Source organism: Simochromis diagramma, unplaced genomic scaffold (genome assembly GCF_900408965.1).
Source record: "Simochromis diagramma unplaced genomic scaffold, fSimDia1.1 OVJJ01000123.1, whole genome shotgun sequence".
Classification (NCBI taxonomy): domain Eukaryota; kingdom Metazoa; phylum Chordata; class Actinopteri; order Cichliformes; family Cichlidae; genus Simochromis; species Simochromis diagramma.
This window is the reverse complement of record NW_024386778.1, coordinates 216,372-242,202: the sequence shown is the minus strand read 5'-3', so window position 1 is coordinate 242,202 and position 25,831 is coordinate 216,372. Positions and strand designations below refer to the sequence as shown.

Genomic DNA, 25,831 nt, shown 5'->3' with positions numbered 1-25,831 from the left:
TTGAGGGAGCAGAAGCAAGAGGGGAAAAAAGGGAGGAAAAGGAAATTAAGACGAAGTGAAAAAATAGTCACACACAACTTTCTTTTAAGTTTATGAGCTGTTTGTTACTGAGTAGGAAACAGCTGATCGGTGCAGTGAGAGACGGGAGAAAAACATGCAAAGGCACTAATGGGAGGGATGAAAGAGAAAACGTTTTAATCTCCATGCTGTGGAGATTGACGGTGATTTATCTGTGATGATATCACGATGATTAAAGTATTGACATGAATCAGCTATTTAGATGTTAATGGAAGAGGAGGAGAGAAAAATCTAGCGGATTCTTATCTGAAGTGTGGTTAATACAACCAGGGAGTGGTGCTGGGGTCATGGTAGAGCTGTCTGTCCACGTAGCGCCGGTCTGTGGCGATGACAGCATACAGCTGCATCAGACTGGGAACAGGACCTTGTGTCACTCCAGGATCTCTTTGGGGAACTGGTCCTGCTGAAGTCTGTTCCTTTCAGCTCGTTCTGCTTGGAATGTCTGAATTTGGCCACAATAGGACGCAGTCTTCATACTTCAGGCCTCCTAGTTCAGAGCCAATGGATTCGTTCTAAGCAGATGTTTTTCACAATGCCGTCCGGAAGCTTCAGGAAAAGGTATCACAGTAACTTCTGTGTAGACTTATCAGGAAGTCCTAAAAACTCCCTGAAAAGCCTTCAGTTAATCCAAAATGCTGCAGCAAGAGTCCTGACAGGGACTAGAAAGAGAGAGCAGATTTCTCCTGTTTTGGCTTCCCTTCATTGGCTTCCTGTTAAATCCAGAATTCAAAATCCTGCTCTTCACATACAAGGTCTTAAATAATCAGGCCCCATCTTATCTTAATGACCTTGTAGTACCATATCACCCTATTAGAGCACTTCGCTCTCACACTGCAGGCTTACTTTCAGATCCTGGGACCCTCACTGGGATCTTCAACAAATCCCTCGCACAGGTCCACGGAAGACGCTGTAGCCACAGCACTCCATGCTGCCGTAACACACCTGGAAGAGCATGGAAGCCATGTGCGGATGCTTTTCGTGGATTACTGCTCAGCTTTTAACACCATCCTTCCACACAAACTGGTGGTCAAGCTACAAGACCTGGGGCTTCCATACAGCACCTGCATGTGGATCAACAGCTTCCTCTCAGGCCGAAGACAGAGAGTCAGAGTTGGCCACTGCACATCCTCAGCCCTGAGTCTCAGCACGGGCTCAGCCCAGGGCTTTGTGCTCAGTCTACTGCTCTACACTCTCTACACACACGACTGCACTCCTCTCCACCAGAGCAACATCTTTGTGAAGTTTGCAGACCACACCACCATGGTGGGGCTCATCTCCAGGGGTGACGAGTCTGCTTACAGAGACGAGGTTGAGCAGCTGTCGTCATGGTGTAAGGCCAATAACCTCCTCAGTTTCAGTTTCAGTTTTATTTGTCATATGCAAGTTAGCACAGGGTCAACATCGCAATGAAATGTATTTGACGAGCAGAAGACAGTCACTCAGCAGAATGGTACAGTAGAAAAAAATAAAATAAAATAAAATAATAAAAAATAAATTTTTGTTTTGTGGCAGTTGTTGCAGTATTGCACTTTTTTAAAATATAAATATCAATAACAATAAAGTGAAGTGACCAGTGCAGATTAAACAAAGTACTTGTGAAGCTGCAGGTAGCTTCTGAGTGTGTCCTGTGGAGTGTGTGTGTGTGTTTAAGTGTTGTGGTTGAGGTGTCGTATGGCTTGATGGTTAAGTCTTGTAGTCCGAGCAGACAGACTCCTGTAACGTCTGCCAGATGGTAACAAGGAGAAGAGCTGATGTGCTGGGTGGCTGTGGTCCTTGATGATGCTGTGTGCTTTACAGAGGCATCGCTGAAGATAAATGTCCTGAATGGCAGGAAGCCTCGTGCCAGTGATGTGCTCTGCTGCCTTCACCACCCTCTGTAGTGATTTACGGCTGCTGGCAGAGCAGCTTCCGTACCAAACTGTGATGCAGCTCGTCAGCAAGCTCTCAATTGCACACCTGTAGAAATTTGAGGTGATGTTGGCGTTCATACCAAACTTCCTCAGCCTCCTCAGGAAGTAAAGCCGCTGGCGAGCTTTCGTGATAGCAGTGTCTGTGTGAAGGGTCCAGGAGAAGTCCTCGGTGATGTTGACTCCAAGGAACTTGAAGCTGCTGACCCTTTCGACCTTGACACCGTTGATGTGGATGGGCTGGTGTTCTCTGACTGGTCGTTTCCGGTAGTCCACTATCATTTCTCTAGTTTTGCTGATGTTGAGAGTCAGGTTATTTTCCAGGCACCACTCGTACAGCGCCATCACCTCCTCTCTATAGGCCGTCTCATCGTTGTCTGTGATGAGGCCTATGATGGTTGTGTCATCCGCAAACTTGATGATGATGTTGGACTTATGTTTAGCAACACAGTCGTGTGTGAACAGGGAATATAGGAGGGGGCTAAGCACACAGCCCTGTGGCGTACCTGTGTTTAGGATGAGTGATGAGGAGGTGTGCTTACCAACTCTCACCACCTGGGGCCTGTTTGTGAGGAAGTGTAGAATCCATCTGCAGATCGGTGTTCCCAGCCCAAGGTCGACGAGCTTCGTGGCAAGTTTTGAGGGGATGATGGTGTTAAATGCCGAGCTGTAGTCGATGAAGAGCATCCTTGCATATGTATTCCCTTTTTCCAGGTGAGTGAGGGTGGTGTGCGTTGCCAGGGCGATGGCATCCTCCGTGGGTCTGTTTGTCCGATAGGCAAACTGAAGAGGGTCCAGTGTGTCAGGGAGGGAGGAGCAGATGTGACCTTTGACCAGCCGCTCCAGGCACTTCATGATGACGGATGTCAGTGTAACAGGACGGTGGTCATTCAGACAGGAGACCACTAATTTTTTGGGAACAGGAATGATGGTGGATGCTTTGAGGGACGTGGGGACCACTGACTGCCTCAGGGAGAGGTTGAAGATGTTGGTGAACACCTCTGCCAGCTCGTCTGCACACACTCTGAGTAGCCGGCCTGGGATGCCGTCTGGCCCTGGAGCTTTGTGAGGATTGACCTTTTTAAAGGTCCATCTCACAGCTTCTGTTTTCAGAGTTAAAGTTACAGCCTCACTGTCCTCCTGAGGGTAGAGGATCTGCTCTCTGTTGTCTGCGTCAAAACGAGCATAGAAGTTGTTGAGCTCGTCTGCGAGAGATGCAGTGGGCTGAACACTGACTGTGTTGTCCTTCTTGTAGTCAGTGATGCAGTCAGTCCATTCCACAGTCGCCTGGTGTCAAAGCTGTGGTAGCTGGACTCCATTTTGTCCCTGTAGTCCTTTCTGGCCTTTTTTATGGACTTTTGGAGGTCGTACCTGGCTGCTTTATATGTTAAAGGCAGAGGTCTGCACTTTTAGCTTGGCGCGAATGTCTTTATTTACTCCTCAACACTACCCCTTCTCAACTCCTCCTCCTCAACACTTCAAAAACCACAGAACTCATAATAGACTTCAGAAGGAAAAAGGCAGAGATCCAACCACTATTCATTAATAGGGACTGTGTAGGAAGGGTGGCAAGCTTCCGCTTCCTGGGAGTCAACATAGAGGAGAACCTTTCCTGGAGTGCGAACATCTCCAAGCTGCTGAAAAAGGCCCAACAGAGACTTCCTGGGAATTCTCAGGAGGAATAACATCACACAGACTGCTGGTGTCCTTCTGCAGCGCCACCATTGAGAGTGTACTAACGTACTGCATATGCATCTGGTACACTAGCTGCACAGTGGCTCAGAGGAAAGCACTCCAAGAGATCATTAACATCGCCCAAAGGATCACTGGCTGCCCCCTCCCCACGCTGGAAGATCTACACAACACCCGCTGTCGTAAAAAAGCTCAGAACATTATAAAAGATTCCTCACTGGCCACTCCCTGTTTGAACTGTGGCCCTCGGGCAGATGGTACAGAGCAATCAGTGGAAGGATTAATAGACTCAAACATAGCTTTTATTCAACCGCAGTAACACGTCTGAGTGCTGCTACAAAAAAATGTCCATCACGGCACTCTTGAATTAATCTATGCGCTAACTGAAGCATGTATGTGAATGTTTGCTCATACTATTCTTATTAGCACTTTAAGTATTTTATTTATTGATTTCATTGAATTTTATTGTTTTATTTATATTTTCATATTGTTAGGGGTGATGCACTGATCGGGGACCATTTTTAATTTTGTTGTACCTGTGACAATGACAGTAATGACATTCTGATTATGGAGATCATGGCTTTACTGAATAATTAATAAAAATGTGTTTTATGCAACATTTGCGATTTTTGATTTTGCCATATATGTTTGGTGTCGTGAAGGCGGAAAACCGGTGAAAGTGACTAAATGGTGTTGACAGCGCCACCTGGGGAGGGAGTTACACCCCAGGAGAGATCACAGTAGCTAGTGCAAATGTTGTACTAGCCACAAAAGCCCAAAGGCTCATTATTAGGTGAGGCAGGTCAATTTCACAAATCAAAGTGTATTAGACTACTAAAAGCATAGAGCTGCAAAAAAAAAAGAACTTCAGTTGCAGGGCTGGCAATACAAAACCTTTAATTAAAACATTTTAATAAGAAACAATAATTAAAGGGGCAAGGTTCGCTGCCATGGTGCTACCCTAGTTAAAATAGCAGCTCGGTAAAATAATTCAACAAAATGGTGGAGACCGGCCATATGCTTTAGAGGAAAGGATAAGAACAATGAACCAGTAGCTCAACAACAGGTTTTACCAGATGAGTTTACAATAAATTCTTAAAAGCAAGTTCTGTTTCATAGCACTTAACAATGTTCCTGTTGAACTTACACAGCTAGAATGTGAGGGCTGTAGAGATAACAATGTTGGAAAAGCACCTGACAATTAAGAAAACCATCTGAAAACTATCTGAACCCCATGAAACTGGTTCTTGGTCAGAGGGCCCGGTGGCGCCAGTGTCCGGCAGCCTTGCCTCTGTCAGTGCGCCCCAGGGTGGCTGTGGCTACAATGTAGCTGCCATCACCAGTTTATGAATGTGTGTGTGAATGGGTGGATGACTGAATGTAGTGTAAAGCGCTTTGGGGTCCTTAGGGACTGAGTAACGCGCTATACAATTACAGGCCATTTACCATTTACTTGTATACTAGTTCTCAGTAGTCCATTTTTTGACATTTTAGTCTGCCTGCCTATCAATCCTGCTTATCAGTTCCAGTTTCACTTGTCCTACCACCAACAGATTTCATTTGTGTGTCAGAGGAGGACAATACCAATAGCAGGAATAAAACCACTGTTCAGGGATGTTAAGTCATTTGTTTGAAATCAAATCACAAATGATTATCATCAAAAATATATAGTCTCCTGTAGGGTTTTTGTGTGTGGCTAGAATCAGTCCTGAAAGCTTTAGGTTTTGATGATTAGATAGAAGGGCATTTTTTCCCAGATTTTAAACTCCAAGACCCCTTTGTCCTGTGCAGTACTGTACACACCTTTGTCAGCTTACAATGTGGAAAGCTGCTGAGGGTGAGACAGCATAAACACATCTCTGGTCACTAAGACACCTGGCACCACAGAAAGAAGGAAACATAGAGGGGGAAGAAAACGTCTGGGGTCAGAGCCAGATTGTGAGAGAGTGAAACACTTCCCTCAGTTATTTTAGCAAATGTACAGTCATTCACTCTAAGACTGATGAAATGCAAGCTAAACCATATGTATGAATATCAGGCTGCATCGATGGTTTCCACAATGGTGTAAAACTATTGTTAGAGAAAAAAAATGAGTAACTCAGATATTGAAATGCTGGCTGTTTCACTGCGTCCACTTCATCTTCCCAGGAAGTTTCCTCATATATCACATTCAGGTTTATATTCATTTCAAAGTAAAAGTTTCTCCACGTGCTTTGAAGTAGCAGCCAAGAAAGGTGTAATTTAAGTCTACGAGCAGTGAACACCCGTGTGCACACCTGTGTGGATCAGCGCGCTTGTATTCAAATGGTTTCCCCATGTAATGGTCTGCAAGAGGATGTAGAGAGCCATAGCCCCATCCCCCAGGGCATGAAGCAGGCATGGAGGAGATCCAGGCCCCAGACACCCAGAGGCCCCAGAGTGCGAGAGCCCAAGGAGGACCACCGGAGGGGCATCCGTGCCACCCTCATGGGAAGGGCTGAGGATCCCCAGACGAGGAGTCACCCAGTAGCCACCGGGCAGAAGCTAGAGGGGGCTGAACCGGCGTGCCCGCCGGTTCTGCCAGCAGACAGCTGTGCCAGAGTGAACCGAGCTGCAGGCCCAGAGGCCGGAGGCCCCAGGACCCCCCGTGCCCCGGAAGAGGCCTGACCGAGCAACAGGCGCCAGGTCCCGCCAAGTAGCCACCGGGAGTGAGCTGGTACATACCTGAGCGCCCAGCCCCGGACACCAAGAACCACCAATGCACCGACCCCTGAGGGCATCAGTCACCGGCAGGGAGTGTGGTGAGGGGAGATAGGCCTCCACACTTTGGAGGGCCTGGGAGTTCCCAGAGAGGTGGAGTCTAAGACCCGACCTGACATATAGACACAGACAAACAGGCACACACAGACACAAACATGCATTCCCACCCTCATGCACACATGTACAAACTCTCAGCACTCACCCAACGTAAGGATTGATCACCCCTGAACATATGAATGTTGCATTAGATGAACTATTAGGGCATTGACATCCTTCATGCAATGGAGCCACTGTAGCAGGGCTTGATCTGAGCATGGTGAATGGGAGTCTGAGGAGGAAATTACAAAATGTTGTAGGTCAGTGCTGTGTCATGGGGCATCGTTCAACCATTGACTTGGTCAATGGATGAGTATAGAGTATCTTCACGAGATAACACTAGTGGGACATCTCCCATGGAGCGAATCACTGGAAATAGCGGGGGCTCCCAAGAAACCCCCACTGATGATATTGCATCACATATTGAGGACACTACAAGTCCCTGTCAGTGGTAAATACATACCAACAGATTGCCCCAACAGGTGTAGTGCAATAAGAAAACACCCAAAAAGTATCCTGCACCTGCAGACACTCATGTCATATGTGCTATCATTTACATATTGAGGCATCTATAAATTCATACTATTTTGATACATCATATGTAGGTGTGTGTGTATAAAACATGGTTGATTACGAATATTGCATGAAGTACTATCTAAAGGTCTACTAGAAGATGTAAATGCAGCATTAGGGACAATTTCCTTCTGGGTCAACCTTCAGTATCAATAAAGTTTAATTGAATTGAATTGAATCCCTACTGTAACCATCACTGAAACCAACCAGCTGGTCCAAACCACAGCAGTAGTGACTATTGAGATGCATGGATACAAGATTAACACCCACAAGGTGCAGTACCCCCCATGAAGAAGGAGAGTATAGGCCAAGATCAAGGCAGCACAGAAGGAAGTTAGCTGTCAATAGTTAACTATCAGAGCTGCAGACAGGTGTGATGAAGAAAGGGATGCCTAAGAAGTACAGCAGGCTGTCTAGACCTGTGGCTAGTGGAGCTAGCTGGCTACAGATACTGACTACGAAATTAAGCAATCGTTACCCACCTACATGCACCCAAGCTGAATGCCAAATGTAAACGAGACATCAATTCAATGATCCACACTACACCACTAGGATTTACAGGAACAGCACAAAAATATCTTTTGGACTAGAGAACGAAGTTGGATGGTAACGAAGAGAGGAAAGGTAGACAAAAATGAATGGATTGTACTACCAAAAGGCAACAAGTGCCTGGGAATCCCACAGCCAAATTGGAACCATGGAGAGGCCACTAGGAAAGTCACAACCAATTTTATTTCAATTCAATTTTATTTATATAGCGCCAAATCACAACAACAGTCGCCTCAAGGCGCTTTATATTGTACAGTAGATCCTACAATAATAGATACAGAGAAAAACCCAACAATCATATGACCCCCTATGAGCAAGCACTTTGGCGACAGTGGGAAGGAAAAACTCCCTTTTAACAGGAAGAAACCTCCGGCAGAACCAGGCTCAGGGAGGGGCGGGGCCATCTGCTACGACCGGTTGGGGTGAGAGAAGGAAGACAGGATAAAAGACATGCTGTGGAAGAGAGACAGAGGTTAATAACAGATATGATTCAATGCAGAGAGGTCTATTAACACATAGTGAGTGAAAAAGGTGACTGGAAAGGAAAAACTCAATGCATCATGGGAATCCCCCGGCAGCCTATGTCTATTGCAGCATAACTAAGGGAGGATTCAGGGTCACCTGGTCCAGCCCTAACTATATGCTTTAGCAAAAAGGAAAGTTTTAAGCCTAATCTTAAAAGTAGAGATAGTGTCTGTCTCCCGAATCCAAACTGGAAGCTGGTTCCACAGAAGAGGGGCCTGAAAACTGAAGGCTCTCCCTCCCATTCTACTTTTAAATACTCTAGGAACAACAAGTAGGCCTGCAGAGCGAGAGCGAAGTGCTCTAATAGGGTGATATGGTACTACAAGGTCATTAAGATAAGATGGGGCCTGATTATTTAAGACCTTGTATGTGAGGAGCAGGATTTTGAATTCAATTCTGGATTTAACAGGAAGCCAATGAAGGGAAGCCAAAACAGGAGAAATATGCTCTCTCTTTCTAGTCCCTGTCAGGACTCTTGCTGCAGCATTTTGGATTATTTTGGATTTTCAGTGAGTTTTTTGGACATCCTGATAATAATGAATTGCAGTAGTCCAGCCTGGAAGTAATAAATGCATGAACTAGTTTTTCAGCGTCACTCTGAGACAGGATATTTCTAATTTTAGAGATGTTGCGCAAATGGAAGAAAGCAGTCTTACATATTTGTTTAATATGTGCATTGAAGGACATGTCCTGGTCAAAAATGACTCACAGTGTTACTGGAGGCCAAGGTAATGCCATCCAGAGTAAGAATCTGCTTAGATACCATATTTCTAAGCTTTTCAGGGCCGAGTACAATAACCTCAGTTTGATCTGAATTAAGAAGCAGAAAGTTAGCGGCCATCCAGGTCTTTATGTCTTTAAGACATTCCTGCAGTTTAACTCATTGGTGTGTGTTATCTGGCTTCATGGACAGATAGAGCTGGGTGTCATCTGCATAGCAGTGTAAATGTATGCTATGTCTTCTAATGATGCTGCCTAAGGGAAGCATGTATAATGTAAACAGAATTGGTCCTAGCACTGAACCCTGTGGAACTCCATAATTAACCTCAGTGTGTGAAGAGGACTCTCCATTTACATGCACAAATTGGAGTCTATTAGATAGATATGATACAAACCACTGCAGTGCAGTACCTGTAATACCTACAGCATGTTCTAATCGCTCTAATAGGATATTATGGTCGACAGTATCGAACGCTGCACTAAGGTCCAGCAGGACAAGCACAGAGATGAGTCCACTGTCAGAGGCCATAAGAAGATCATTTGTAACCTTCACTAAAGCTGTTTCTGTGCTGTGATGAGCTCTGAAACCTGACTGAAACTCTTCAAATAAGCCATTCCTCTGCAGATGATCTGTTAGCTGTTTGACAACTACTCTTTCAAGGATTTTTGATATGAAAGGAAGGTTGGAGATTGGCCTATAATTAGCTAAGACTGCTGGGTCTAGAGATGGCTTTTTGAGTAAAGGTTTAATTACAGCCACCTTGAAGGCCTGTGGTACATAGCCGATTATTAGAGATAGGTTGATCATATTTAAGATTGAATAATTAATTAATGGCAGGACTTCTTTGAGCAGTTTTGTAGGAATGGGGTCTAAAAGACACGTTGATGGTTTGGAGGAAGTAATTATTGAAGTTAACTCAGAAAGATCAATTGGAGAAAAAGAGTCTAACTTAACATCAATGGTACTAAGAGTAACTGTAGATAATATTACATCTGTGGGAACATTATTGGTAATTTTTTCCCTAATGATAAAAATGTTATTTGTGAAGAAGTTCATGAAGTCATTACTAGTTAATGTTAAAGGGATGGTTGGCTCAACAGAGCTCTGGCTGTTTGTCAGCCTGGCTACAGAGCTGAAGAGAAACCTGGGGTTGTTCTTATTTTCTTCAATCAGTGATGAAGAGTAAGATGTTCTGGCTTTGCGGAGGGCTTTCTTATAAAGCAGCAAACTATTTCTCCAGGCTAAATGATGATCCTCTAAATTTGTGACACGCCATTTCCTCTCCAGATTAAGAGTCATCTGCTTTAGGGTACGTGTTTGAGAATTATACCACAGAGTCAGGTACTTCTGATTAGAGACCTTAGTTTTCACAGGAGCTACAGTATCCAGAGTCGTACGTAGTGAGGAGATGAAATTATTAACAAGATGATCGACCTCTGTTGGAGTAGCGTTCAGGTAGCTGCTCTGCTCTATGTTGGTACAGAGGATTGAAGATGATAACAGTGGGTGGATTATATTCTTAAACTTAGTTACAGCGCTTTCAGAAAGACATCTACTGTGATAAAGTCTACTCTCCACTGCTGTGTAATCAATTATTGTAAATGTAAATGTTATCAGGAAATGATCAGACAGGAGAGGGTTTTCAGGAAACACTGTTAAATGTTCAGTTTCTATGCCATATGTTAAAACAAGATCTAGAGTGTGATTAAAGTGGTGGGTGGGTTCTTTTACATTTTGAGAGAAGCCAATTGAGTCTAATAACAGATTAAATGCCATGTTGAGGCTGTCATTTTTAGCATCTACATGGATGTTAAAATCACCCACAATAATTATTTTATCTGAGCTGAGAACTCAATCAGATGAAAAGTCTGAGAAATCAGACAGAAACTCTGTGTAAGGCCCAGGTGGACGATAGATGATAACAAGTAAGACTGGTTTCTGAGTTTTACAGCTGGGGTGGACGAGGCTAAGCATCAGGCTTTCAAATGAATTAAAAGTCTGTCTGGGTCTTTGGTTGATTAATAGGCTGGTGTGAAAAATTGCTGCCACACCGCCCCCTCGGCCTGTGCTTCGAGGTTTCTGGTAGTTAGAATGACTCGGGGGTGTTGATTCATTTAAACTAACATAATCATCCTGCTGCAACCAGGTTTCTGTAAGGCAGAGTAAATCAATTTGTTGATCAATTATTAAGTCATGTACTAACAGAGACTTGGAGGAGAGAGACTTGATATTTAATAATCCACATTTCACTGTTTTACTCTTTGGTTCAGGCGTGTAAGACTGCAAGTCTGCTTCCTGGTCCCAACTCTGGATAGTCATATTTTGGGGGGTTTAATAAATTTGTCCATATTTCTAGAAATGAGAGCTGCTCCATCCAAAGTGGGATGGATGCCGTCTCTCCTAACAAGACCAGGTTTCCTCCAGAAGGTTTGCCAATTATCTATGAAGCCCACATCGTTTTTTGGACACCACTCAGACAGCCAGCAATTTAAGGAGAACATGCGGCTAAACTTGTCACTCCTGGTCCCCAACAAACACCTGAAGAGAGTAAGGCAAGTCCTGAGAAGTCAGTTAAATGGGAAGAACAAAATCTGGGCAGTGAACACCTACCGAAGCTACTGAAGGTCACCACAGGTGAAAAGGTACCCTGTTGGGATAATAAGTTGTCCAAAGAAGGAGATAGAAGCCACTGACATCAAGACCTGGAAGCTCCTGACCACGCATGGAGGGTTTCATCCTAAATCCAGCTTCCTGGGACTGTATGCTAAGTGGAAGGAAGGAGGCTGAGAACTAGTGAGTATAAGAACCATAGAACAAAGATCCATTAATACATCAGGAAGGTGGCCACAGATGATCATGTGCTTAGTGATTGATCCAGGCAGCAGATAGCCAAGAAAGAAGAAGAAGCAAGAAGAACCATCATGAAAGGTCAGGCCCCTGCATGGCATGTACTGGCATCAGACAGAAGAAGTTGCTGATATTGAGACATACTACCAGCGGCTGCACAAATCTGGACTGGAAGATAGCACAGATGCACTAATCATAATCCCTCTGAGACAATCAAGCACATAACTTCAGGGTGGAAGACGCTAGCAGCCAGGGCACAGCATACAGGAAGATCTGTACTGAGTATGGCCTGGAAGTACAAAGGTCACAATGGGATATGGTTCTAAAGGTGATTGAGAATGACCAAGTTAAAGTGGTATTGACTGACCAACAAGACATAGTAGTGGGGTACAAGCAGAGAAAGAAGCCCGTAGGGACAGACGCCCCTGAGATCTCTGTCCAGAAGAGCGCGGCCCCGGCGTTGGGGGTTCAAAAATGACTTATAAAAGAAGTTACTCCGACATCACTTTGCAGTTTGGGTTGGTCAAAAAAACTGCTATATTTATTCTATTTATTGCAGTTACTAACAGGGTCAGATAATTGCTACATAAATTGTGAATCAATCTACAGCGATAGAAATGGGTTATGTTGCTTTTATGCAATATTTGACTATATAGATCAGGATACCTAAAAATTGCTATTTGAAGTTGGAGTTAAATGGCCTGTATTTGTATAGCACTTTACTTCATCCCTATGGACCCCAAAGGGCTTTACACTACATTCAAGCATCCACCCATTCACACACACTGGTGATGGCAAGCCAAGCTGTGGCATTGTCACTTGGTGTTCGCTCGCTCTGCGGTAGAGTATCACTTCCTGTTCCTGCTCAAACACAGTGGTGTTTCTGAGTAGCTTATTTGCTTAGCAATTTAATTAACAGCTTTTAAATACATTCTTTTTCATAGTATAATCTTCACGTGCTTCATCCGAAGCACACTTTCTGTGTACTCACTACCTAATTTATAGCCAAAGTATTCACTCACTGTCTCTGTACTGTTTTGCTAGCTTAGCTTAGCTCGTAGCCGACTCGTTAGCACCATGGCTACTTCACCTGTCCCTCCTGCACTTTCTTGCTCATTGTGTCAGATGTTTAGTTACTCCTCGGCCTCCTTTAGCAGTAATGATATCTGTAACAAATGTAGCATATTTGCAGCGCTGGAGGCCAGGATTACTGAATTGGAGACTCGGCTTCGCACCCTTCATTCACCCATAGCTAGCCAGGCCCCTGTAGCTGGTGCAGCCGAAGATAGCGTAGGCCCCGCTAGCTGTTCCCCGGCAGACCCCAAACAGCTGGGGAAAGAGGGCGGCTGGGTGACGGTGAGGAGGAAGCATAGTCCTAAACAGAAGCCCCAGGTACACCACCAACCCGTTCATGTGTCTAACCGTTTTTCCCCACTCGGCGACACACCCGCCGGGGGTCAAACTCTGGTAATTGGTGATTCTGTTCTCAGACGTGAAGCTAGAGACACCGGCAACCATAGTCAATTGTCTTCCAGGGGCCAGAGCAGGCGACATTGAAGGAAATTTAAAACTGCTGGCTAAGGGTAAACGTAAATTCAGTAAGATCATAATTCACGTCGGCAGTAATGACACCCGGTTACGCCAATCGGAGGTCACTAAAATCAATATTGAATGAGCAACTTTGCCAAAACAATGTGGGACTCTGTAGTTTTCTCTGGTCCCCTCCCCAATCAGACCAGGAGTGACATGTTTAGCCACATGTTCTCCTTAAATTGCTGGCTGTCTGAGTGGTGTCCCAGAAACGATGTGGGCTTCATAGATAATTGGCAAACCTTCTGGAGGAAATCTGGTCTTGTTAGGAGAGACGGCATCCATCCCACTTTGGATGGAGCAGCTCTCATTTCTAGAAATATGGACAAATTTATTAAACCCCCCAAAATATGACTATCCAGAGTTGGGACCAGGAAGCAGAGTTGCAGTCTTACACGCCTCTCTGCAGCTTCTCTCCTCCTGCTACCCCCCCAAAAACCCATCTCCATAGAGACTGTGTCAGCTCCCAAACAGACAAAAAACAAACTAAAAACCAGCAACAAACAACTTAAACATAAACAATTACAAAGAAAGAACAATACAGTATCCACATCTGAACCAAAGAGTAAAACAGTGAAATGTGGATTATTAAATATTAGGTCTCTCTCCTCCAAGTCTCTGTTAGTACATGACTTAATAATTGATCAACAAATTGATTTACTCTGCCTTACAGAAACCTGGTTGCAGCAGGATGATTATGTTAGTTTAAATGAATCAACACCCCCGAGTCATTCTAACTACCAGAAATCTCGAAGCACAGGCCGAGGGGGCGGTGTGGCAGCAATTTTTCACACCAGCCTATTAATTAATGAAAGACCAAGACAGACTTTTAAATCATTTGAAAGCCTGATGCTTAACATTGTCCACCCCAGCTGTGAAACTCAGAAACCAGTCTTACTTGTTATCATCTATCGTCCACCTGGGCCTTACACAGAGTTTCTGTCTGATTTCTCAGACTTTATATCTAATTTAGTTCTGAGCTCAGATAAAATAATTATTGTGGGTGATTTTAACATCCATGTAGATGCTAAAAATGACAGCCTCAACATGGCATTTAATCTGTTATTAGACTCAATTGGTTTCTCTCAAAATGTAAAAGAACCCACCCACCACTTTAATCACACTCTAGATCTTGTTTTAACATATGGCATAGAAACTGAACATTTAACAGTGTTTCCTGACAACCCTCTCCTGTCTGATCATTTCCTGATAACATTTACATTTACAATAATTGATTACACAGCGGTGGAGAGTAGACTTTATCAAAGTAGATGTCTTTCTGAAAGCGCTGTAACTAAGTTTAAGAATATAATCCACCCACTGTTATCATCTTCAATGCCCTGTACCAACATAGAGCAGAGCAGCTACCTGAACGCTACCCCAACAGAGGTCGATTATCTTGTTAATAATTTCACCTCCTCACTACGTACGACTCTGGATACTGTAGCTCCTGTGAAAACTAAGTTCTCAAATCAGAAGTACCTGACTCCGTGGTATAATTCTCAAACACGTACCCTAAAGCAGATGACTCTTAATCTGGAGAGGAAATGGCGTGTCACAAATTTAGAGGATCATCATTTAGCCTGGAGAAATAGTTTGCTGCTTTATAAGAAAGCCCTCCGCAAAGCCAGAACATCTTACTATTCATCACTGATTGAAGAAAATAAGAACAACCCCAGGTTTCTCTTCAGCACTGTAGCCAGGCTGACAAAAAGTCAGAGCTCTTTTGAGCCAACAATCCCTTTAACGTTAACTAGTAATGACTTCATGAACTTCTTCACAAATAACATTTTTATCATTAGAGAGAAAATTACCAATAATCATCCCACAGATGTAATATTATCTACAGCTACTCTTAGTACCATTGATGTTAAGTTAGACTCTTTTTCTCTAATTGATCTTTCTGAGTTAACTTCAATAATTACTTCCTCCAAACCATCAACGTGTCTTTTAGACCCCATTCCTACAAAACTGCTCAAAGAAGTCCTGCCATTAATTAATGCTTCGATCTTAAATATGATCAACCTATCTCTAATAATCAGCTATGTACCACAGGCCTTCAAGCTGGCCGTAGTTAAACCTTTACTCAAAAAGCCATCTCTAGACCCAGCAGTCTTAGCTAATTATAGGCCAATCTCCAACCTTCCTTTCATATCAAACATCCTTGAAAGAGTAGTTGTCAAACAGCTAACAGATCATCTGCAGAGGAATGGTTTATTTGAAGAGTTTCAGTCAGGTTTCAGAGCTCATCACAGCACAGAAACAGCTTTAGTGAAGGTTACAAATGATCTTCTTATGGCCTCTGACAGTGGACTCATCTCTGTGCTTGTCCTGCTAGACCTCAGTGCAGCATTCGATACTGTCGACCATAATATCCTATTAGAGCGATTAGAACATGCTGTAGGTATTACAGGTACTGTGCTGCAGTGGTTTGTATCATATCTATCTAATAGACTCCAATTTGTGCATGTAAATGGAGAGTCCTCTTCACACACTGAGGTTAATTATGGAGTTCCACAGGGTTCAGTGCTAGGACCAATTCTGTTTACATTATACATGCTTCCCTTAGGCAGCATCATTAGAAGACATAGCATACATTTACACTGCTATGCAGATGACACCCAGCTCTATCTGTCCATGAAGCCAGATAACACACACCAATGAGTTAAACTGCAGGAATGTCTTAAAGACATAAAGACCTGGATGGCTGCTAACTTTCTGCTTCTTAATTCAGATCAAACTGAGGTTATTGTACTCGGCCCTAAAAAGCCTAGAAATATGGTATCTAACCAGATTCTTACTCTGGATGGCATTACCTTGGCCTCCAGTAACGCTGTGAGGAACCTTGGAGTCATTTTTGACCAGGACATGTCCTTCAATGCACATATTAAACAAATATGTAAGACTGCTTTCTTCCATTTGCGCAACATCTCTAAAATTAGAAATATCCTGTCTCAGAGTGACGCTGAAAAACTAGTTCATGCATTTATTACTTCCAGGCTGGACTACTGCAATTCATTATTATCAGGATGTCCAAAAAACTCACTGAAAATCCAAAATAATCCAAAATGCTGCAGCAAGAGTCCTGACAGGGACTAGAAAGAGAGAGCATATTTCTCCTGTTTTGGCTTCCCTTCATTGGCTTCCTGTTAAATCCAGAATTGAATTCAAAATCCTGCTCCTCACATACAAGGTCTTAAATAATCAGGCCCCATCTTATCTTAATGACCTTGTAGTACCATATCACCCTATTAGAGCACTTCGCTCTCGCTCTGCAGGCCTACTTGTTGTTCCTAGAGTATTTAAAAGTAGAATGGGAGGGAGAGCCTTCAGTTTTCAGGCCCCTCTTCTGTGGAACCAGCTTCCAGTTTGGATTCGGGAGACAGACACTATCTCTACTTTTAAGATTAGGCTTAAAACTTTCCTTTTTGCTAAAGCATATAGTTAGGGCTGGACCAGGTGACCCTGAATCCTCCCTTAGTTATGCTGCAATAGACATAGGCTGCCGGGGGATTCCCATGATGCATTGAGTTTTTCCTTTCCAGTCACCTTTTTCACTCACTATGTGTTAATAGACCTCTCTGCATTGAATCATATCTGTTATTAACCTCTGTCTCTCTTCCACAGCATGTCTTTCATCCTGTCTTCCTTCTCTCACCCCAACCGGTCGTAGCAGATGGCCCCGCCCCTCCCTGAGCCTGGTTCTGCCGGAGGTTTCTTCCTGTTAAAAGGGAGTTTTTCCTTCCCACTGTCGCCAAAGTGCTTGCTCATAGGGGGTCATATGATTGTTGGGTTTTTCTCTGTATCTATGAAGCGCCTTGAGGCGATTTATGTTGTGATTTGGCGCTATATAAATAAAATTGAATTGAATTGTAGCCACAGCTGCCTTGGGACACTCTGACAGAGGCGAGGCTGCCGGACACTGGTGCCACCAGGCCCTGTGACCACCACCAGTAGGCGGTAGGTGAAGTGTCTTGCCCAAGGACACAACGACCGAGACTGTCGGAGCCTGGGCTCGAACCGGCAACCTTCCGATAACAAGACAAACTGCCAACTCATGAGCCACAATCGCCCCAGTTAAAGCAGTTAAAACATGTTCACTGTAATTGTGTATCTCACTATACACAGTGTCCATGTTTGATGTTCTTTTGCTACTTTTTCTGCATAAAGGTTTTTTCATAAATATAAAATATCTATTACTTTTTACATTTTTAATCCTTCAAACACCTTTTTCTGGTACAATGCACTTGTTTGAAGACAACCTCAAAACTCACCATTTCATATATCAGCAGTGCTACTGGAAATTATTGTACAGTGGTCCCTTGCTATAACGCGGTTCACCTTTCGCGAACTCGCTGTTTCGCAGATTTCTTTTTTACAGCGCATTGTGTTCTGCGTTCTGATTGCTGTAGACCATTGTCAATCAATCTCGTGCCGTGTCTCCTGTACAGCAGCGGTTCCCAACCCCCGGGCCACGGACCGGTACCATGAGTTGTTTGGTACCAGGCTGCAAGAGTTGAGGCTCGGGTGTGAAATGTATGGTTTTCAGGGTTTTTATCGTTAAGTCGGTTTCCCTGGGTCTTTTCCTGTGTTGTAGTTGTGTGTCTTATTTTGATATAACTATTTACGCATTACTAGTGGTGCAACGGATCACGGTTGATCCGAAATCTGAACCGATCCCACTCCACGGTTCGGCACACATGTGATCCGAAGATTCGAAAAAGAAAAAAAAGTATGTGTATGGTGGCGTGGTGGGTCTGTCAAGCGATGGTTATGGCCAGCGCTAGCGGTCCAAGTGGAGGAGCAGAGGAGTTTGCGGTATTTAAGCAGCCCTTTGCTGCCCAATCCGACCGGGCTAAAGCTATTACAGCTATTGGGGTGTTTAGCTGCAGACGGGAGGCCGTATTCCTTTGTGCAAAACAAGGGGTTTAAACTATGATGAACGAGCCACGCTATGATATCTCGTTGCACATCCACTTTAGGGTGACAAGATCGTACCCAGGCATGTATGAGCAGAAGAAGTTTAAAGTTATGGCTGAACTGTCCCGGGCATCTTCTGTTGCCCTAACTACTACAAATGGGTGGACCTCCGGGACAACGGAAAGCCACGTGACCGTGACCGCTCATTATATCACAGCGGAGTGGTCGATACAAAGCCCTGTACTGCCCTATAGATTACATTAGATTAGATGAAACTTTATTTATCCCTCGGGTGGGTTCGTCCGGGAAATTCAGTTTCCAGTAGCACAGTAATGGTAAATGGCCTGTATTTGTATAGCGCTTTTACTAGTCCCCCCCTAGGGACCCCAAAGCGCTTTACACACCCAGTCATCCACCCATTCACTCTCACATTCACACACTGGTGGAGGCAGCTACAGTTGTAGCCACAGCTGCCCTGGAGCAGACTGACAGAAGCGAGGCTGCCATGTACCGACAGAAGTTGCAGAATGTGAGCAGAAATATACTCTATATACACATATATAAATACAGAGTATACAAAAGGGATAAATAGAATAAATAGGAATAAGAATACAAGGGAACGGCACATTTCAAGTATTGTGAGTCTATTACACAGTTGGATATTAACAAAAAGTATTGCACAGTGAAAAGGCACTACTAACAGGCATCTCCGAAAACGTTAGAGCACTTATGCAAATATGTGATGTCTTGATAAATTGAGCAGATATTAGAAGTTTACACAGAAACATTCTCGCATGAAAATATCTTAAAAGTTTATTTTGTGACCCAGACAGAGTAATATTTCAAACTCCGCCACTCTGTGTTCCTCCGCCACTGCCTCGTTTGAGTTTTGGACGAAATGGATTCTGGGATATTGCATTTCATCATTTCGAGCTGATTGGAGACCAGAACAGCCAATCAGATTTTTTTGCAAGTCTGTGATTGGCTGGTTTTGTGGCACAAATATAATGGTGTACAGAAAGAGTTGAGCACGCACGGGCAGAAATGTTGAGAGCGCCAGCAACACATTGCGAGCGAGCGCAAATGCAAAAACTGAGCGAGAGGGGCTGCTGTTGTGTGTGTGTGTGGATAATAGCAAACACTGAAATACAGTTTTTGCACGCAGCAATGAATTTTGTTCACTCAAATTCAGCTTTTCTTCGCTCAAAATAAATTTCTCCTCAAAATACAACACTTGCACCTGCAAACTTTTTTTTACGTGCGCTCAGAATAGTGGCACAAAAATAACGCCATACTTGGAGAGTGCAGCGGGAGGGAGGCGGGGCTCCTCGGAGAGTGCAGCGGGACGGAGGCGGGGCTCCTCGGAGAGTGCAGTGGGAGGGAGGCGGGGCTCCTCGGAGATTGCAGTAGTCCTGATAGTGGTGGCTGACTTGGCATTGAAGAATGCTGACATGACAATAAATGCCTTGCCATATCCCCACGCCGTATGATGTATGATGAGCATATCATTTTGTCTGTAAGAGAGAAAAACCCCCACATGTAAGTTCAAAGTAGTTGTATAGAATGTAATCAGTTTATCCAACAATCAAATTGCACGTGTTAACAAAAACATCCAAGCCATCCTCAATAATAAAGGCAAAATGGTATGGATCACTAGAGCTGTCAAGAAATGTGGTGAATAGGAAATAAAAATATATTTAATGAAAACACACTTTTTTTCTAGCTGATGAATGCACTGAACTGTACAATGTGAAAAGGAACTTGTAAGTCAACAAAGAGACTGCAGAAGTGCTGAAAAGAAGTGCATATTTATAACTTTATGTTGGGTCTGCGCCTCCACAGGCCCCGCTGGTTTAGAAACTTATTCCCGTTAACGAAGCAAGACGAACAGCAATTGATCGATTTTACTTGCTAGCAAGGGAGGCTGGTCGGAACCAGGATCTTGGAGCTAAACGCTCCTCACCTGTTTCCTTCAAATAAACAGCCTACCATGCAGCCTTTTTATTGAATACAGTTACAGTTTACACAGGCACCACCCATTGTAACATCCTCTGGCATGTAAGAGATTTGGGGAGACAATTCTGTAAAAAAAAAAAAAATTTACCAGACACTCTGTTTTTTGTAACATACATATCTATTGACAAATAACAGGCAATTTAACAAAGGCTAACTCAAATCTGGGCAATAAAAAAGCAGTAGAGCATAGAATAGAGAATATTAGTATTGATAAATATATAAACCTCTTTGTGAAGAACTTTACAGTATTGATGCAGGTGGAATGAAAGACATGAATAAAGTGCAATATGCAGTGAATGGAACGATGTGCATTGATGTTACTGACAGTGAAAAGTAGTGAAGTGAATTTGTTCAATAACAAGCAAAAAACAAATACGTTTGAAACTGACCACTAAATGCTAACCAGAGGTGTCAAAAGTCCACACATTCCTTACTAAAGTTTAGATACCACTGTTTAAAAATACTCGACTAAAAGTAGAAGTATTCACTCAACCTTTTACTCAGGTGGAAGTAAGAAGTACAGTATTTTGTACTGTACAAAAGTTTAAAGTAATCTTGCAAAGCGCGGGGGGGGGGGGGGGGGGGGGTATAATGTAATGACCCTGATTTGAAAATGTAGGGAGTAGAAAGTACAGATACTCATGCTAAAATGTAAGAAGCAGAAGTATAAAGTAGGCACAAAAAAGTACAGCGGTAAAGTACAGATACCAGAAAATTCTACTTAAGTAATGAAGTATTCGTACTTCGTTACTTTCAGTCTCTGATGCCAACAAAAAATCATATTCTAATGCAAAATGTGTATTTTTTGTCATGTCGCCCACAGAAGCCCTTAATCCAGCTCTGCTTAAACCAGGGCCAGTAAACAGACACATCACGATAAAAAAACATTTAAAAATGAGCGTTATTATAACGCAAACAGAGTGCCAGCATGACCAGTGCAAGCAAACTAGACGATTCCTAGAATTATGAAATTACTAACGGCAAATGTATGGCGTTATTTTTGTGCCACTATTCTGAGCGCACGTAAAAAAATTTGAGCATGGATGAGTGAGTGACGTGACTGACACAGCTGGCTGCAGAGAGGCTCGGCTGAGTCAAAAAAGACTGAACTGCATCATTATTTTTGTTGAATAGATTTTTTTTGTACCTTAACTGGGTTCCGGAGGCAGTTTATAACCGGGAGATTTTTCCATTACGCTGCGTTATTGACGTCTGCAGTCGGGTCTCTCATGTTCGCTCTGTTTACGGAGCTCTGTTAGCTCGGTCATTTAGACAATAGGCTGTTGACAGAGTAATGTTAACGCTCGGTTAAAAAGGTTAAAACAATGCTTGTGTAGTTGTGTCGAATTGTATGCACTTGTGTGAGTTATATGGTACGTTTAAGTTACTCTGTCTTTTGCAGACAGCAAGACGTAGGCCAGTTAACCTTAGCGTAGCTTCCCGTCACTCATTAACTTAGCTGAAACTCCCCACATGGATTTGGGCAACCAAATAGAAAAGAGTGTAGCTGCTGCTGAGCACCTCTTGGTCCTCCACCGGCCAAAAAACTCAAGTTCTGTGTGGAAGCATTTTACACTCAGTGCTGCAGACAAAACCAAAGTAATATGTAATGTTTGCAAAAGTCAAATCAGCAGAGGCAGAGATATAAAACATCTGTCAACATCTGCTATGCATAATCACATGCACTTAAAGCATCTTCTCCTGGTACTGTCTGCCAACTCCCCCCACAAGAACCAATTCATCATCACAACCATATAGATCGTCTTGACAAAATGTAATGTTTCCATTTATCCCAAATCTCAACAAATTTGTTTGAAATCTGTTAGAGAAGGTAATCTTTTCCATTTTAAATAACTCTTAGACAGTCTTGTGCCAGTCATTTAGTGATGCAATTTTTACACTTAGCCATTTGAAAAAATGTAGGTTTGAGCATTAACGGGAGAGTTGAAAAGAACTGCTAAATGCGTTATGAGCATTATTCAGATGAGAGCTGAATTAGAAATCAGCTATGTGGGGTGTAAGGTCATTGTATTGAAGAGAACAGGGAGCTTCTGTGTCTGAGGATTAGGCATGCTGTTAGCTTGGCATCTGGTCCTCTTGCAGCACAGCAACACTGTTTCATGAGACAGCAGTGCTGCAACATGAGGGGAGAACCGGGAGGTTTCACTGCATGTGTGAGTTATTTTTGCTACTTTTGGTAAAACTGAGGCTGTGGTTGCTTTTTTAACCTCCTGGGACCTGCGTCCACATATGTGGACATCACATTTTGGGTTATTTAGACCAAAATACTCAATTTTTCTCCACAAGGGCCAGATATCCACTTACGAGGACATTATACTGCTACTGTTCTATCACAATTTTAAACGAATATCCTCAGATGTGGCTCTCATTTTTCTTAGAACAAAAATTAGGTAAAAAAAAAAAAAATCACGTAATTCTTTGTTTTTACATTTATCAGGTCCCAATCAGCCCAAAAGGAAATTAAAAATGCTGCCGTGGAAGAGTTCGGGTCTTAGGAGGTTAAATGAATAACATGTTACAATGTTCTGTTACCATGGTAACAGTGGATAGTTTTGAAATGCACTGGATTATATGAAGGAGAGCGTTTATCTCAGAACTTGTTGAATTAACATTGAGGTACACACAAAAAAACACATTCTTTAAATGTCTGAAAACCCTAACAAACCCTAACACATGCATAGTTGACATACAGTATATTTCTGAATCTTGATTCTCTCAAAATAATTGAGTGACAAATAATAACTGGTTCATAGAGACTTACACATTTACTCACCACACTATTTCAAGAGTTTTGGGGGATTTGCATAAATTTCCCTGCATTCATCTGCTTCTGTAAAAGCCTGCTTTAATTTGAATGATAAAAAATTGAACTGTGACTGTTCTTAGTGTATTTCAAAATATACATCTAGAAAGTTTTTAGCCCGTTAATTTCTTAATGGGCTAAAAAAGTTGATTTATTATTTCTAAATACAGAAATGCATGGAAACATTGTTACATGATTGGGGCAGAAACATTATTTAGTGTCTGGTTGTGAATACTAATGCATTCTTTTTATTAATATCCATTTAAATGTAAATGTAAAAGGCCATAGTGCCAGATCACTTGCCACGGCTTTGATTCTTTAGTAAAACATGGCTGGCCATTCAAAAAATGTTCCTGCACTTTGAAAATAAAAACACTCATCGGGATCGGGTTTTTCAGGCACCAAGGCTGTGGAACTCTCTTCCATTGTCTTTACGCTGTCTAGACTGACTCCTTTGAAAAGCAGCTGACATTTCTATACAAACAAGCTTTTCATTGTTTTATATTATTTTATTTATATTTCTGGTTTTATTGTTTTATTGTGAAGCACATTGTGATTTCTATCTGTGGAAAGTGCTATATAAATCAATTTTACTTACTTACACTTTAACCGAATATTAAAAAGTTCACTTGAGTCACAAAATGCCAATGCTTTATATTATATGTTGTAAAGACAACCTAACAGATGTTCAGTTCATAGCTACAGAATGCAGTGAAAGTATTGCAGTTACTCAAACTGACATTCATGCAAAACACCAGGATATATTTGCACAAGTGCAGCTACCTGCCCGGTCAGATAAGACCACATATTTTCTGTGGACATTTTCTTCCTGGGTTTTGCAGTTTTAAAGATAATTTTATTAACACTCAAACACTACCAAAAACAACCTTTAGTCTGCAGCTCGGACAGAAAGGTCCAAGCTGCGGACTAAAGGTTGTTTGTTGACCTCAACTTGCTCTCTGATGCATCCATCCACGTGGATCCATGTGTGTGAATGTCAGATAGAAAGCACTTAGAAAAAGAACTGTTTGTATTAATGGTGTGAATAATGGGTGAATGAGGCTGTGTAAAGATCTTTGAGTGCTCCGGGAGAGTAGAAAAGTGCTGTATAAGAATCAGCCCATTCACCATTTGACATATCTACCATCCACTTAAGCCAATCAACTGTCAACAGCCCCTACATCATTTAACATGTGTATGTTCACAGATATCCAGGGGTTCTATGAAGTGACTCTATTAAACACACAGAAAAGCTCCAAGCAAAAGCTAGAGGAACTCAACCACATGGCGGACAAGTGGGAGAAAAGTCTTTCTGTACCAAACTCTACCTGTCCAGTAGAGCAGGTGAGTGTCTGACACACTGTATCAGCCCTATAGATAGTGAATTACCTTTTTATGACAAGGGTGTCTGCCTGCTAAAGCCTTTTGGAAAGTAAAACAGACAAAGGCTGAGCGGTGAAGCATTAACAGCAATAGCATGCTGAGTGTGGGGATAAAAACCCTTTTAAGAGAGCCATGAGCAGTTGTAGGGAGATGTAGTTTCTGGTGATCAGTCATCTGAATCTGACTCTTGACAATCAGTGTGCTATTCAGCTGAATGTGATAATCTGATCTGCTAATTCTATATTTGTTGTGCTTTACTGGAACTATACCTTAATTCAAGTACCCTGCAAAGTGTGAGCAAATGTGTTGAGGAGAACATGGGGTATTTTTTAGCACCTGCAACATTTGCACCATACTGTATGTAAGTAAAGGCATGACTACTCGGTGTAAAAAGTGTTGTTTAGGTTTCTAGATAAGTTACTTTGACCACTGAAAGTATTGAAAATGGATATAGCTACCTTGACATCCACTGGTTTGTGAAAACCCATTATGAAGTGTTTTTGCTGCAGGCATCTTGGTGTTTTGAAATTGGACGCGATGAGGGAGGGGTGCATCTGACTGAGAAACTGGACACACCCTGCACCCTCCTTTCTCACACACAAATGACCAAAATTTACACAGCGAACGTAATGTTGTATTTAGTATGACCTAAAATGAGAGACAGCCTGTAAACTCAGCTGGGAAGTGTTTACAGGTTCAGCACAGAGGCCTGTTTCCCATAGACTTCAATTAGCCCTTTTCCACTAGTACCTACTCAGCTCAACTCGACTACGTCATTTTCCATTACAATTCAATACCACCTAGTGTGCACTGGGTCATTATAACAAAATGGCCCAGAGTCTTTACATGTTATTGCGATGTAATTTATATGCAACACAACACTATAACAAAGGAGCACGTGAAGGCAATGGTCTGTGTACAGCTTTTTGTCAGACTCAGAGACCAGCGTATTGTTCTTTGTGTAGTTATTTCTCTCGTTGCAAAGTTTCAAAAATGGTGATTTTGATTTTCGTGAAGGAGAGGCTTTTATGACTCATTGAGTGACACCACTGATTGGCCAAACTGTGGAAGCTATGTCAATCTTTTATACTATGTCTGTGACAATCTGGTCTTTAAGTCTGACGACATTAGCCGTTTCCAGGTCCAAACTCCCCTTCAGGTCCCAAAGTCAAACGAACACTGTGGCATCACTGAGAGTTACAAACTGTCTAAATTCTTTCATCTGTAATAAAATCATCAGTGTTGCTGCTTTACCAGGTGTAACAATTAAGTTTAACATGCAGGCATCCATGAGAACAGGATTTATTAAATTTAACAAAGTTAGAAGTTAGCAGGAAGTTAGCTCGCTAGGGAGAACAGCAGGTATTGGAG

The 25,831-nt window shown here is 42.7% G+C and overlaps 1 protein-coding gene across 15 annotated transcripts in view; it reads left to right on the top strand.

The window, feature by feature from the left end:
• The window catches only part of dlg2 (discs, large homolog 2 (Drosophila)), a 157,797-nt gene that overhangs the window by 14,140 nt on the left and 117,826 nt on the right, over positions 1-25,831 (top strand). For 11 of the 15 annotated variants that reach the window (XR_005693055.1, XM_040010575.1, XM_040010538.1 and 8 more), the window contains one exon: positions 24,285-24,421. The exons of the other annotated variants lie outside the window; for them this stretch is intronic. Coding sequence is in view for 10 of the 11 variants with exons in the window: in XM_040010575.1 (XP_039866509.1) it covers positions 24,285-24,421 (137 nt within the window). In the remaining variant the exon portion in view is untranslated. The remainder of the gene's footprint in view (positions 1-24,284; positions 24,422-25,831) is intronic. 15 annotated transcript variants of the gene reach the window in all.